Source organism: Moschus berezovskii, chromosome 10 (genome assembly GCF_049115385.1).
Source record: "Moschus berezovskii isolate FMDL1 chromosome 10, NW_MosBer_1.0, whole genome shotgun sequence".
Taxonomy (NCBI): Eukaryota; Metazoa; Chordata; class Mammalia; order Artiodactyla; family Moschidae; genus Moschus; species Moschus berezovskii.
Window position 1 is genome coordinate 58732558 of NC_142469.1, and position 15509 is coordinate 58748066.

Below are 15509 nucleotides of genomic sequence, written 5' to 3' on the forward strand. Positions count from 1 at the left end.
TAAAAATGAGGAAGAGTGAGTAAGTTCATGCAACTCTTTTCATAAGTTCTGCTGTGAAGGAAAGCAGAGGAATAAATGGTAGTTGAAGAAGGAGAGAAAAACAAGAAAGGGATTTTTGAAAGATGAACAGTAAACCATGTTTTCACACTGGTGGGAATACGCCAGTGGAGGAGAAACTGATGACAGAAGAGACAGACATGAGGATTCAGGAATGAGGTCTGAGAGGATAAGAGGAAGAAGGAGATTAGCCTCTCATAAAGCAAGGATGTCTCTTCCAGCATAAACGATGGGAATACACAGAATAAGTGCACAGAACCTGGGAAGTCTGGGGAATCGATGGTGAAAAGATGTGTCTCCTGTCTGCATGTTTCTCAATGGAAGCTGAGTTTCCCGTGTGCGTATGTGTACCAGGGCAGGGTAATGAGAGGGCGACAGGATTTGAAAAGAGGAGAAGAAAAGAAAAACTTTGCAGGAAGAGGAGGAGAGCAAATTTACCAGGGAAAGAAATTAGCACTGCCTGGCTAGAGTGAGCATCCAACTGAGATTTTGGAATCTGAATTTGAAGTGAAAATGCTAACTTTTTACAGCAACAGTCAGTGCAGTTGATACTTATCGTGGAATTCAGTCAACAATTCTCTAAAGCTGCCACAGGCTGGAAACATGCTTGAGTCCCTCTAGGTCAGTGGCTGTATTCTTTGGGTTGTGCCAAACTGTTTCTACCCTGATACACATATGATAACATAAGGATGCATGGTTATAATCAATTTTTAAAGAGCTGTATCTATTCAAATACCATATGTCAAATGGCTACATTTTCTCCCTACAAAGTAAACTGCAAGTAGTACTCTATAAAGTACTCCAGCTCAATAATTCATTCTCCTATCTGAACTAGTGTAACTTTTGGAGTACTGAACATTCTCACCATGCTCCACACACTAATAATTGAGGCCCCATTTCCAATAAATGCAATGGTGTGTTGATCTGTCATTTCACCATTCAGCCCACTTTGAGAAAGCATTCACGGCATTACTTCCATCAATACAAATCAGCATTACTTCCATCAATACAACCCCAATGTCCTGTGAGTCTAACACATAGTAGGTTCTCATGAACCATTTGCTGATTTAATAGATCTCAATTTGAGGATAAACTGTAAATGGTTTTTTATAAAGGATACAAAGAAAATAAAGTATTCACAAATTAACTTAGAACATTAATTAACAGAGCATTCAATGCATTTGAATTAACCCTTCATTTGAAACATTTGCATGATTATTCCACTCAAATGGAATATCAACTTGCAATATAAATCTTCTCAAAAGCTTTGCTTGGCTAGTTAAGTTTTTATCTTGAAATTAACTATGAAGCCCACATATATTTGCTATCAGGTTGTTTTCTTTTAAACAATCTTACATTTAGAATTATAAAACTCCCATCTATTACTAACTCAACAGAAATACTACACACTTCCAGCAGAGGGCTCAAGAATTCTTTTTTAAGACAAGAAGTTTATAAAATTCACTGTCCAACAGCAGCTGTTGCAAAACTTCAGAATGCACTCTCACAAAAAATATGTTCTTCTTGAGCAAGTGATTCCAGGTCTACAAATTTATTTTAAATAATCCAAATCTGTAAAAAACCTGTATTACAATAAAGCAGCATATATTATGAATTTATGGATAAATGTACTTTTATCTAATTCCAGAAAAGACATTAAATTATAATCACAAAAAAATCTATATTAAATTACTCAGGAGATGGGGAAAGGCCAGGGGCAAAGAACAGAAAAATAACATAGTATGTTAGTGAGAATTTAAGTGAATATGGCTTTTCACTTTCATTCATGTTTGTATAAACATCTGGGTGATCTTTTTCATTTTCAAAAGATGAAAAATAGTAATTTATCTTTACAAAATTAGCACACTTCTTAATTTTAGTTCTGAAAATAGGGGTGGAAAAAATTTAGGAAGCAAGTAGAATGGCTATTTGTGGAACAACCTGGGATTCTGGAGACACTTCATTTTTGGAGGCAGAACTAACAAGATGTAGCACCTTTTTACTCATGCCTAAATAACATTAAAGTACTCCCTGGGATACCAGAGATTTTCAGATAGAACTCCTAAATATTTTTATTCACTTTTCTTATTTACATATACTCATTTTCAGAAGGATCTGAGGCATCAATACAAGCATTTAACATTTAGAAACATAATTCGAGCCAGGAGAAAATAGGAAACAATGTGAGGTTGAGAGGAGATATGTGTGTGTATATATCACACACATCTTCATAACTATTAATAATGGCCTGCAAATATGGCTCTAAGCCTCCTAGCATTAAAATAAAAAAAGAAAGAAAATGTAGCCTAATACAAGATAAAAAGATGAAAATACTGAAATGAAATCTAGATTCTCCAAGCCCTGAGATCTAATGGAAAACTTCCTTCAGACATTATGACTATCATTCAGTGACCTACCTGGTGATACTTTTAATACCAACGTAAGTGTATTTTGTAAACTTTGCATAAAAAGTAAAAGTTAATCGAGATTCTTCAAAATTCAGATGTAGTTTTCTGATTTTCTCCCTTGATATCTTGATCTAGATATAAGATTTAGAGTAGATGAGCAGTGGTTCTTAAAGCAGGTAGTACAACCTTGTAGGGAGCAATTTGGAAATGCATACAGATATTTTTAGTTGTCTCAGGAAGGGGGATACTACTGGCCTTTATTGGACAGTACCAAGGCAAAGCACAGGACAGCCACCAAATGCAAAGAACTGCCCTCAATCCTGCATATCTGAGTGCCGTGCTGGACATGTGTGTGCATGCAAGCTCAGTCGTGTCCGACTCTGCAACCCTATGACTGAAGCTCATCGAGGCTCCTCTGTCCATGGGATCCTTCAGGCAAGAATACTGGACTGGGTTGCCATTTTCTTCTCCAGGGAATCTTCCTAACCCAAGGATTGAACCCGAGTCTCCTGCATTGGCAGGCGGATTCTTTACCACTGAGCCACTTGGGAAGACAGACATGTAAATAAGTGAAAAACTTGTTCATAAAACCCTAAGCCCAGAATTGAACTCTATTTTATATATACAAGTTTTTATTTGTTTTGCATCAAGATACACTGCATTTTCCAGGAATGCTACCACAATAAAAACCAAGAGAAGACTACTGTTTTGTAAGGAATTTTACTGCAAGTTGTTAAGTACTTCAGAAAATCAGGTTGCCGAGGGCATGCCCTTGTGGTATCTCTCAGTTTCAAGCAAAACATCCTTTTGTGTCACTCTGCACAAAATGCAGCATGAGGATTCCACCTGTAGCTATAGACAGGCAGCTATTTCATTATGTCTTGTGAAGAGTTTTACTCCAGCCTCTACACACTGAACTGCACATTATTTTCAATATACTTTCTTTCCTTCTGTTTATTATTTATATTTGGTTAAGATATTCTTGACTTCCCTGGTGGCTCAGATGGTAAAGAATCTGCCTGCAATGCAGAAGACCCAGGTTCGATCCCTGGGTCAGGAAGATCCCTGGAGAAGAAAATGGCAACCCACTCCAGTATTCTTGCCTAAAGAGTTCCATGGATGGGCCATAGGCTACAGTCCACATGGTCGCAGAGAGTCAGACATGACTGAGTGACTAACACACACACAAGATATTCTTACTAGTATTTAGAGTAATTTTTGTGGGTAAGTTATATTATTAGGAATTTCATTTCAGGATAGTAAAGGTGGCCTTGTATATTAAGGCTTGATAGATAAGGTTGAGAATCACCAAGCCAGACTGGCAGGCTGCATATCTTCTGAGAATTCGTTGTATGTATAATTCCTCCCAGTCAACTTTTAGTGAAAGCTTTCTAGCAAACAGGCTGAGGCTGGAGTGTAAGTATTCTCTTTTGCTGAATAAGTGGAAAAGTTCATGTCCTTTAAAAAGCTATCAATAGGCTGACATCTTCTTATGATAACTAAAGAGCTAATCAAGAATCTCCACTAGATTGAATGGAATTGTAGCATGTATATTATCATAAGTGACCAGTCCAGGTTCGACGCATAAATTTTCCTCTGTTCATTTCTTTGCATTTGTGCTTTTTTAATAAAATTCTTTTTTAGATATAAAAAAATAATAAAAAAAAAGAATCTCCACTAAATATACTGGTAAGCTGCCTCCACTCAGAGATGATTTCATGAGACACCTAAAGGAAGGGTCACAATTTCCTTAGGGAATGATTCTGAGTACAGCCAACCTTCAGAAATTCCAACGATCAAGAAAGAACACAACTGTAATGATGTCTGCTTAGAAATACTCCGAACAGGAGTTGCTACTCATCTGCCATAGCAAAGGAAAAACTCAGATGGACATGATGAAATGAGAAATGTCTAGCAATGGCATTTTCTGCCAAAACAGAGAGAAACAAGTGCACAGAAGTGCAAAATCCACCCTGAATTAGCTTAATGGGGCTGACCTACTCTTTTGAGTTACTGAATATATTTTTTTCTACTTTGGAGGACATCAAATAGAAAAGAAAGGATTGTTTATTGCTCCACTTGTGACAATAAAGCCATTATCAAGAGCACGCAGGAAACACTTCTCTTTCTATTCACCATCCTGGCAGTAGGGTAGCACTGGGAGGTAGAGTGTGGGAGGGAGAGAGGAGGACCTGGGAACAAATCCAGCTCATTTAAATAAAGTTTTGTATAATGAAGACAAGGTTAAAACAGAGAGGGGTCACACGCATGCTTGTCATCTAATATCATCTCAGATATCCAGAGACCCTTTGAGTGTCATCACTGTGCATGTTCTGTATGCATAAGCTCAAGTACCTTGGTCCACAATGGGTCCTGCAGCACAGAACTTATGCCAAGAAAGATTATAAATGCTGTAAGCATACTGCTCAAACACATTTTGTTTTCAGCAAGTGACTGAGTTTCACAGTGTGCCATAGGAAAATGTCTGTGTCTAAAATGTGACTACCACTCAAGAGAAATGCTACACTAACGCAACGGAATCCATCTCCAATTTTGATGTGTGATTGATCGGTGACAGCTCTCAAGCCCCGCCACTCCCTCTTCCCTGCTTGCTCCACACCTGGGGGAAAATACAGGCAAAGTCTGAGGTCTCTCTCCCTTGATGCTGGTGGAAAGTTCAAACCACACAAGCCTCTGGATTACATGGAGAATCCTCCAGCCACATGGAGAATCCTCCAGCCGCACCTCCTAACCACAATAAACATCAACGCTGATCAACCACCCCTACTTGCCCTCTGAAGACATATTTGGACCTATTGGAACCCACCCTTTTAGCCCCGAAAGCCTCACTATGTAAGTGACAAACCCTTTCCTATCCTCTTGGTCCATGTGTCCTGTTATCAGTCTCAACACTGGAACAAACGCTGAGGGGGTGAGGGGGCCATTCTGTTTCTGCAGAGTGACTATCAGACAACTAAGAAATCCTCAATTTACAAATTATTAAGAAAAAGCCAGGAAATACTTTTTTTAATCAAAATAATCAGTTTTATTACCAAATTGGAAAGCTGACCTCAGAAGTGTGGCCACACCTGCAACATTTTAGACATTGCTATGCTGAGCAGATGGCTCTGTAATGCCTGGAGTACAAACCACAGCCTGAGTCTTCTCTGAGCAGACACACACAGGGATTTCATGAGATTAAAGGGATGTAAGTCAATACATGAGTTTGAGTAAACTCCGGGGGTTGGTGATGGATAGGGAGGCCTGGCGTGCTGCAGTCCAAGGGGTCACAAAGAGTCAGACACGACTGAGAGACTGTACTGAACTGAACTGAGGGATAACAGGCTGGCACAGGCAAACTGTCAGTTAAAACTGACCCTGCTCTTTAAGTAGGGGCGCTCCCAAAGACCTTCACTTTGAATTACTGTCGACCATGAGGAACAGACAGGCTTTGGGTCCAGTGACACTGTTCTTGGGTCCTCAGCTGAGAAAAGTAAGCTTCTGGGGTCAGGCAGGATCGGAACTTTTAAAATCTCACTTCTCAGTTTTTCACAATAAATGCTTAGGTCCCCAACCTGTCCTTATAGTTTTTACTACCAAACCGCATCAAGGATTTATCATTTTACTTGACATTCTCAGAAGCCATAAAAATTTCATTTGGCATATGGTTCCTGTCTGTCAAGTTAGTTGACACTTTCTAGGAAACCACACATGGGAACCTGTAACATCCCTCACCCCAAAACATTAAGCAGACGTATCTGCTCGTTTGTTTCAATAATCCACTGATAAAAAAAGAGAAAATCGCTCTAAAGGCAATAATATAGAGTTTCAAAAGATCCAAGAACGTGAAAACTCACTGATGGAATTCAAACTTTTCCCCTTCATTTCACTCTTCTCAAACTTTTCTATGTCAACAATCCAGTTATGGACTCTGGCACAACTTTGACAAGAATTAAGGTAAGAAGAAAATAATCACTTTCTGCACAATTCAAAATATTCTTCCTTAGTCTGTGGATTGTAGACTGTGTGCTCAGGAGCCTACGGCACAGGGTGCATACCCTGGGGGCCTCTTACTTGCCAGGCTTCTGTAGGTACTGCCAGGTGAAGAAAGAATTTTGCAGCTAAAATATTTTAACCACTGAATGGTCCTAATGCTACTCCCAAATGAAGCATTTAAAAAATATTTCTCCCAGATTTTTTCCATGTGCTAATAACATTTAGTTCCACCAGGTTATGTTTATAATAAGTAAATCTGATGGGGACTTTTTCTCATGTAAAGTGACACATCTTTTCCTGAAGGAATAGTTTATGAGAAGGCAGTTCCAATTAAGATTCCTGTCACTCTGCTGCCAGGCCTGATGTTCAGGTCTCCAGAGAAAAGTATTCCATTGTAGAGAATAAATACATTTTCAATGATCATCAAAATAAGGCTACAGTGTCTGCCTTATCAGGGCTATAAAAAAGTCATGTGAACACATTAAATAAACAAATGAGAATCAGGAAGAAAACCTTGACTACACAAGAGCAAGAAAATTAAGGAGCTATGTCTTCTAGTTTTCAATTCCTGATTACATAAGCACAGTTTTAGCTAAAAAAGGTCTTTTTTAATATAAAAAAGTCTTTTTTTAATAAAAAAAAATCTTTCTCACTTTACAGTGTCATACTTTTCTAGATTTCCAAAGAGTTCAAAATACTAATACTAATAGTTATACAAAATGTCCTTGTGAAGATTCTACTAAAGCATTCTCTGCACCAGAGAACAGTAATCAGGATGTGTGTCCCCACACAGATAGGTTCTTCCATGATGCAGAGGAACCACAGGCTGGAGCTACTGGATGTGAAAAGAAAAGCAAGGGAACAACAGATATCAAAGAATCCTTTTCATCTGCCCAGATACAGTGTGCCTGGTTCATGGCTGACAAAGTTAGCAGTACCTAGAGGGGTACTCTGGGAAATTCAAAGGGGATTACAAACCTATCATTGAGTGCACAGTTTCTCTCTTTACTGGGTTTCTGGAAATGCTCCATCAGGCAGCAAGGGACAAAACACATGGAATGGAGAGTTCTCAGGAAAGTTAAGAGGAAGCTAATGAGCTTGAACCCCTTGCTCTACTATATGGAAGGCAGTTAGTCCCTGATAGCTCAGCTGGTAAAGAATCTGCCTGCAATGCAGGAGACCTGGGTTTGATCCCTGGGTTCAGATCCCCTGGAGAAGGGAGTAGCTACCCACTCCAGTACTCTGGCCTGGAGAATTCCATGGACCGTATATTACATGGGGACACAGGGCTGGACACGACTGAGCAACTTTCACTTTATCACAGTACTTGGCATATAGTCTTTCGTCCTTAACATCAAGGCAGCCAGGGTGTTAATACAGCAGACTTTATTGTAGCTCTCAGGCCTGTTTGCTTTCATTTTTGGTCCTTACCTACTCAAATTCCAAGAGGCATAATCAAAGGCCTTCAGGATTGCATGTTTTTCCACTTGTTGAGCTGGTGGCTCAGACAGCAAAGAATCTGCCTGCAATGCACAAGACCTGGGTCTGATCCCTGGGTTGGGAAGATCCCCTGAAGAAAGGAATAGCTACCTACTCGAGTATTCTTGCCTGGAAGATTTCACAGACAGAGGACCCTGGTGGGCTATAGTTCATGGGGTCACAAAGAGTCGGACACAACTGAGTTACTAACACTTTCACTTTTTTCTCACTTACACTTGCTGAGCAGCGCTCATATCTTTATGAAATGGTCTTGATGTTAGGTGCTCCTCACTGACTGGCTGGGTTTTCCGAGGCATCATCTGAGGCAGCCATCATCTCCATTAGAATCCTTCTTTTTAAAAAAGTTTATTGAAGTGTACTTGGTTTAAAATCTTGTGTTAGTTTCTGCTGTATAGCAAAGTGAATTCGTTATAAATATATCCACTCTTTTTTAGATTCTTTTCCCATTTATATCATTACAAAGTACTCAGTAGCTGCTACTGCTGCTGCTGCTAAGTCACTTCAGTCGTGTCCGACTCTGTGTGACCCCATAGACGGAAGCCCACCAGGCTCCCCCGTCCCTGGGATTCTCCAGGCAAGAACACTGGAGTGGGTTGCCATTTCCTTCTCCAATGTGTGAAAGTGAAAAGTGAAAGTGAAGTCTCTCAGTTGTGTCCAACCCATAGCGACCCCACGGACTGCAGCCTACCAGGCTCCTCCATCCATGGGATTTTCTAGGCAAGAGTACTGGAGTGGCTTGCCATTGCCTTCTCCGGTACTCAGTAGAGTTCCCTGTATATACAGTGGGGCCATGCTGGTTACCTATTTTATATATATCAGTGTGCATATGTCAATCCCAAGCTCTTTTTTTTAAAAAAAGTTTTATTTATTTTTTAAGCAGTGGAAAGCTGCTTTATAATTTTGTGTTGGTTTCTCTAGCACAATAGTCAGTATTACAGAACAACTGAACTGTGAATCCATAACTATATATATATATATATATATACCCCATCACTCCTGAGCCTCCTTCCCTCCTCCCATCCCTAGACAGTTTTTTTCCCCTTCTTTTTCATGTCTCTTCTATCAGGACTGGGCTGAAATAGGAATGGATTCCTGGCCAGAGTTGGAAAGCAAGGAGATTGAGGGACAGCAGGGGAACAGGATTCCCTTTGCTCACCACTAAGTAAAACGTGGCATTTTCTCAGGTTCACTTTGTCTTTTTCTCCCTATGGCAGATCTGCCCGGTGACAATTTTGCATCATACCCTTTGCTTTTAACCTAGCTCCTGGAGCCAGCCCAGAACAGGACTTGCAGTCTGGCTCCTCTGCTCTCCACGGCCAGTTCTGCTGTGTATAGCTGTGCAAGGTCACCCACGAGCACTGCCATGCATGTGGGGCTCTGCTCAGGCTGTGACTCAAGCAGGGTGTTTCCACAGGAAGGGTATGCCTCTAATTAGCGTGAAGCCAGAGTATGTGTGTTCCTTGATAAGAAAAGTGCACGCATTTTCAGAGGATGTATTAGCATTAGGAGGACAATTTGATTTTTCTTTAAAATTTCCTGGATGATATCTGTGACCATTTTAAGAAGGCTATGCTTTAGAACAGCGTGTAGGAGGAACACACACACACACACCTTGTTACACAGTGGTACTCATTCATCACACCCACTCCATACTTTCAATTTCCTTCCCAAGGCAGTAATGATTTTCAGGCACTTAAAATACTTAACATTTTATACTATGCTTACTACAACAGACTGAAGGTATAATCAACTATCAGTAGGAATAGCTTAGGTAGATAATTTAAATGTTAACTCATATTTTTACAAATCTACATACATATCATGGCTGAAGACCATCTTTCAGCAAATGTCCACATTAGTAAATAACAAGTAAGAAATTGAAGAACCATGCTTTTATTCATGTTTTTATTCTAAACTCTTTGCTTAACGTTCATTTCATTTCTAGAGTAAGAAAAAGCTTTCTTGCATTTCCCAAGTATACTACAATTCCATTTTTTACCATCATCTATGTTCATGTTTCAAAGAGAAAACAGATTTATCATAAAGTCATTTTGGTGTTTAAGAAATCAAACTACCATGGATGTTGCTCAAGAAAGACTGTACCAACTTCCACTCTGCATCAAAGAATAATCACATATGAAGTACAAACGCAACAACTCAGAGCCCTCATGAACTCAGGACTGGAAAAGCACCCAGGCTGGGAGAACCATCAAAAACAGTTCACTTTCTAAAATGTCCAAATACTTTCCCACCCCCTTAAATCAAGGTATAACCAATATGGCTTAATCTTTTCTTAATGACATAGAGCATTAAGAAAGGGTTAAGAATAAATGGGCTCCAAAATCACTGCAGATGCTGATTGCAGCCATGAAATTAAAAGACGCTTACTCCTTGGAAGGAAAGTTATGACCAACCTTGATAGTATATTAAAAAGCAGAGACATTACTTTGCCAACCAAGGTCCGTCTAGTCAAGGCTATAGTTTTTCCCATGGTCATGTATGGATGTGAGAGTTGGACTGTGAAGAAAGCTGATCGCCGAAGAATTGATGCTTTTGAACTGTGGTGTTGGAGAAGACTCTTGAGAGTTCCTTGGACTGCAAGGAGATCCAACCAGTCCATTCTAAAGGAGATCAATCCTGGGTGTTCACTGGAAGGACTGATGCTGAAGCTGAAACTCCAATACTTTGGCCACCTCATGCGACAAGTTGACTCACTGGAAAAGACTCTGATGCTGGGAAAGGTTGGGGGCGGGAGGAGAAGGGGACAACAGAGAATGAGATGACTGGATGGCATCACCGACTCTGTGGACATGAGTTTGAGTGAACTCCAGGAGTTGGTGATGGACAGGGAAGCCTGGCGGCGTGCTGTGATTCATAGGGTCGCGGAGAGTCGGACACGACTGAGCAACTGAACTGAACTGAAGAATAAATGGAAAGGATTCAAAATTAAGAGGACTGGGTTTGACTTACTGGATCAAACCGGGGAGATTGATCTCAGTCATTTACTGCATCTTCCAGGGCTTGTCGTCTTTCAAACAGGATCACTAAATTCCTCAGAGCTGTCTAGAGTATTAGGCTACACAGCACACACGAAATGCCTGGGGCAGTGCCCTTGTTCTTGCAGACGGTGCTCCATGAAATGCCAGCCCACTTTCTGTCCCTTCAGTGCACAATCTGAAAAGATGAGCTACTGCTGTATATGCTGCAGGACTGTCACCTTTGTGTGGCTGCAACATCAAGAATGGGTCGCTGGGCAGAATAAACACAACTCTAAGTCTCCCCCTAGAATTTTGTTTTTAGTGCACACACACATTTTTCTTCTGCAAACGTATTCCCTATTCCCTAGCAGTCTCCTTACCCTTCAAAGGGCTTCCCTTGTGGCTCAACTGGTAAAGAATCTGCCTGACATGCGCGAGACCTGGGTTCGATCGCTGGGTTGGGAAAGTCCCCTGGAAAAGGGAATGGCTACCCACTCCAGTGTTCTGGCCTGGAGAATTCCATGAACTGTGTAGTCCATGGGGTCGCAAAGAGTCGGCCATGACAGCAACTTTCACTACCCTTCAAAAGTCAGCTCCCCTAATGCCCTTATCTTCAGCTCAAGTTGCATAGGTCCTTTGTGCCAAAAGTACAGTGTGTGTCTGTGTATTGTTGTTCAGTTGCTAAGTCATGTCCAACTCTTTGCGACCCTATGGACTGTAGCACGCCAGGCTTCCCTGTCCCTTCACCATCTCCCAGAGCTTGCTCAAACTCCTGGCCAACAAGTCAGTGATGCCATCCAACCATCTCATCCTCTCTCTCCCCCTTCTCCTCCTGTCCCCAATCTTTCCCAGCATCAGGGTCTTTTCCAATGTCTGTATATACATATATGTGTGTATATGTGTGTGCGTGTGTGTCTATGTATATATATATAAAACTTCATCATAATCACCAAAAACTGGAAGCAACCAAGATGCTCTTCATATATCCATGCAATGGAATAGTACTCAGCAATAAAAATGATCTATCAAGTCATAAAAGACACAGAGGAAACTTAAATGCATATTTCTAAGTGAAAGAAGCCAATCTGGAAAGTCTACATACTGTATGATTCCAAAAAGTATATGACATTTTTCAGAAGACAAAACTATAGAGACAGTAAAAAAAAATCTGCTATTGGTTGTCAAGGGGAGAGGGGGAGAGATGAACAGGTGAAGAAAGGGTGACTTTCAGGGTAAGGAAATACATAAGTATATAAACGCATGTACAAGTTTATATATACAGAAGTTTATATATATATTTAAAACATATAATATGTGAACTTAACCATTGTGAAAGAAACCACAAAACAAGCAAGGCAAATAATAAGGCAGCCTCTTGTATTTGAGTGTTTTACCTCTGCATTCACAGCAGTTTTCATGCTCTGTCATTTATCAGTGATTTAAACACGCTTTGCACCCTTATAGCCTTTAAGCTTAAGCCATTTTGTTGTTAAGGCATCTAAGTATAGAGAGTACTTATTTGGGCAGGTTTATAAAAAAAACAATATTTACTATTGTATCCCCATTGGTCATCAGTGAAGTATGATCTATGGGTTATCAAACATACTTTAGACGTAGGCAAATGCAGGTGTAGCTGTCATTCAGGTGTGGAGACAGAAATATACACAAGTGCAAACTAGAACTGGTGTCCTTCTTTACATCTATAACTTAAACAGCACACGACACAGTATTCACTCACCTCACTAGGAATATGTTTCGACAACCCTGTGAACAATCGCTATCTGCTTTTCTAAGGCATGAGATTTGGCTGGGCTGATCCTGCATTTGTGGTCCATCTCCTTTGTATTCTCCTTTCTACCCACTACTTGATGGCTGATTTTTTTTCCTTTCTACGTACTGTTTTCATTCCAGTTGCCAGAGCTGACCCAGACATTCTATGAAACCTATCTCAAATTCTACCAGTTCTGGAAAAGAGAATGAACAATATCATATACCTTAATATGCCTCTGAAGAAAGAATGCTAGTAAAAAAACTGAACTCCCAACATTTTTCAAGACCCAAACACCACCTTCTCTGTGAAGGTTTGCACTGAGGAACCGAGTTAACTGCATCCTCTCTTTTGTCCCCGCTGTGTCTTGTATTCTGCTATTATGCCTCCCACCACAGTGAGGACACGGAATTATGTATATGACTCCCCCCACCAGGATGTGAGCCTGCCAAGAGAAGAAGCCCTTGTTTTAGCACAGAAGATGCTGAACGTAAGTTGGATGAAATGAAATGAAAGAACAAAACTCTATAAAAGAAGATAAACAACTACTCGGTATCTGGTCTGACGTTGTTGAGTAGCTCTCAAATGAAAGTAGGGGGTGATGAGGGTGGGCCAAATGGGTGAAAGGGGGGTCAAAGGTACAAACTTTTATAAGATATAACAGTTTTAAGATAAGTCCCGGGGTATAATGCGCAACATGGCAACTACAGTTAACAATACTGTACTGCATATCTAAAACACGCTGTGAAAGATTTTAAAAGTCCTCATCACCCAAAAAATTTGTCAACTTTGTGTGGTGACAGACATTAATTAAACTTATTACAGTCATTGTTTTGTGGTAAATCATTCTGTTGTACATACTGAAAATCACTCTGTTGTATACCTACAACTAACACAATGTTATACGTCAGTTACATCCCAATTGGGACTTCCCTGGCAGTCCAGTGGTTAGAACTTCACCTTCCAATGCAGGGAGTGCAGGTTCGATTCCTGATCTGGAAGTTAAGACCCCACATGCTTCGTAGCCAAAAAACCAGAACATAAATAACAGAAGCAATGTTGTGACAGATTCAACAAAGACTTTTTAAATGCTCCACATCAAAAATAAATCTTAAAAAAATTACATCTCAATTTTAAAATAATTCTATCAGATGGGTTTTGTGTGCTCTGATAGTTGTTTCACTAACTCTCAACTAGGTAAGAACGATGAAGCTTCAGATCTCTGTTCATACTGTTCATGTGCAGTTTTGTTTCAATTTTCTCTGACAGTCATACACTAACATATGTTAGTTGTCACTATTATTCTTTCATTTAAAAAGCAAGAAATAAAATGAAATTTCTCTGGAGATTCCTGTAGGTCCTCTACTGATTTTAGTGCTGAACAGACTTTGGCTTTTAAACCATCACATTCTAATCTGAGGCCCTGACCCTGAAATAAATGCAAAGGATAGGGTGCCAAGATGTTAGACACAGCTCTTTAAAGCTTTAATTTGGTCTTTTTGGTCAATAAAGCCATGATTGAGTCACTGAGCTTCAGTGAACTGATAACAATGAAAATTCTAGTTATCTTGCAAACTCTTCCCCATATGATAATCCCTTAGGATATTTAAAAATCGTATCAGCAAGCCACTGAGCTAAGATCAAAATGCTGTTTTCTGAGTCATATTTAAAATCAAAGTGTTCTACTTACCTTTCTATTATTTTAGTTATTAAGTGGAGGCAAAACTTTTTTTTGTAACATTGACATGAATAACAAGAAAAATACCTAGACCTCATTCCTCAAGGATAATCTCCTCTGGTCATGTGAAGTTAAGCCTCTCGGGTGACATCTGGTACCATACCTGTCCTGTGTATGCAAACTCCAGAGCCTGCTTTAAGCCAAGACTGGTCACACCGTGTAAATTCACCTCGTCAGCACCACTTTCCACCATACAAAGACTGAACATGGCCTGAGGTAGGAGAGAAAGGAAGACAGTTATGGGACTGAGAAAGCAAGGGAACACAATGAAGTCCTAGAGAAACTAAGAAAGAAACAAGTTAAAGATTGATTTTGGTTTCTGAAATGCTTCTACAAGGCTTCCTTCACACGAGCCACTGCTGGTAACACACAAAGGGCCCTGCATGCCTCATACACAGAGGAGCGTTGAATCCCACAGCTGTTCTCTGGGGGTGACTTGGGTTCAGGTTCTCTCCCTGAAGTCACTGGCTCCCTCCTGGGGTCTTAGAGAGCTAACCTGAAATGGGGAGCATTCCCAAACGTTCTTGCCAGCAGGACACGGAAACATCAGCATCTCCCGGGAACGCCTTAGAGTATAAACTTATGGGGCTCCAACCGAGACCTTGGAGAAGGCAATGGCAACCCACTCCAGTGTTCTTGCCTAGAGAATCCCGTGGACAGAAGGGCTGCTGGGCTGCTGTCCATAGGGTCTCATGGAGTCAGACACGCCTGAAGCGACTTAGCTGCAGCAGCAGCAGCAGCAACCTAGACCTGGAGAAGGAAATGGCAACCCACTCCAGGATTCTTGCCTGGGAAATCCCATGGACAGGGGAGCCTGGCGGGCCACCAGTAACCTGGGTTGTAATAGGCCATCAAGTGACTCCAATGCTTACCGGAATCTGAGAACCACTGTCTTAAGATATTCAGTGAAAATCAATCTGCCCCCAAACCAGTTCTCCAAATGGCCAACTGATTGAAAATCAGTTTGTCAAATGAAAACTTTGAAATTTAAAAAAATACAGGAATTTCCTGGCAGTCCAGTGGCGAGGACTCCGTACTTTCACTGTCAAGGGCATGGGTTCAAT

The 15509-nt window shown here is 40.6% G+C and overlaps 1 protein-coding gene across 1 annotated transcript in view; it reads right to left on the minus strand.

Moving 5' to 3' along the window:
* KLHL32 (kelch like family member 32) overlaps positions 1-15509 on the minus strand; it is a 217725-nt gene that overhangs the window by 108020 nt on the left and 94196 nt on the right. The window contains exon 4 of the mRNA XM_055433048.2: positions 14549-14656. Within this exon, the coding sequence (XP_055289023.1) occupies positions 14549-14656 (108 nt within the window). The remainder of the gene's footprint in view (positions 1-14548; positions 14657-15509) is intronic.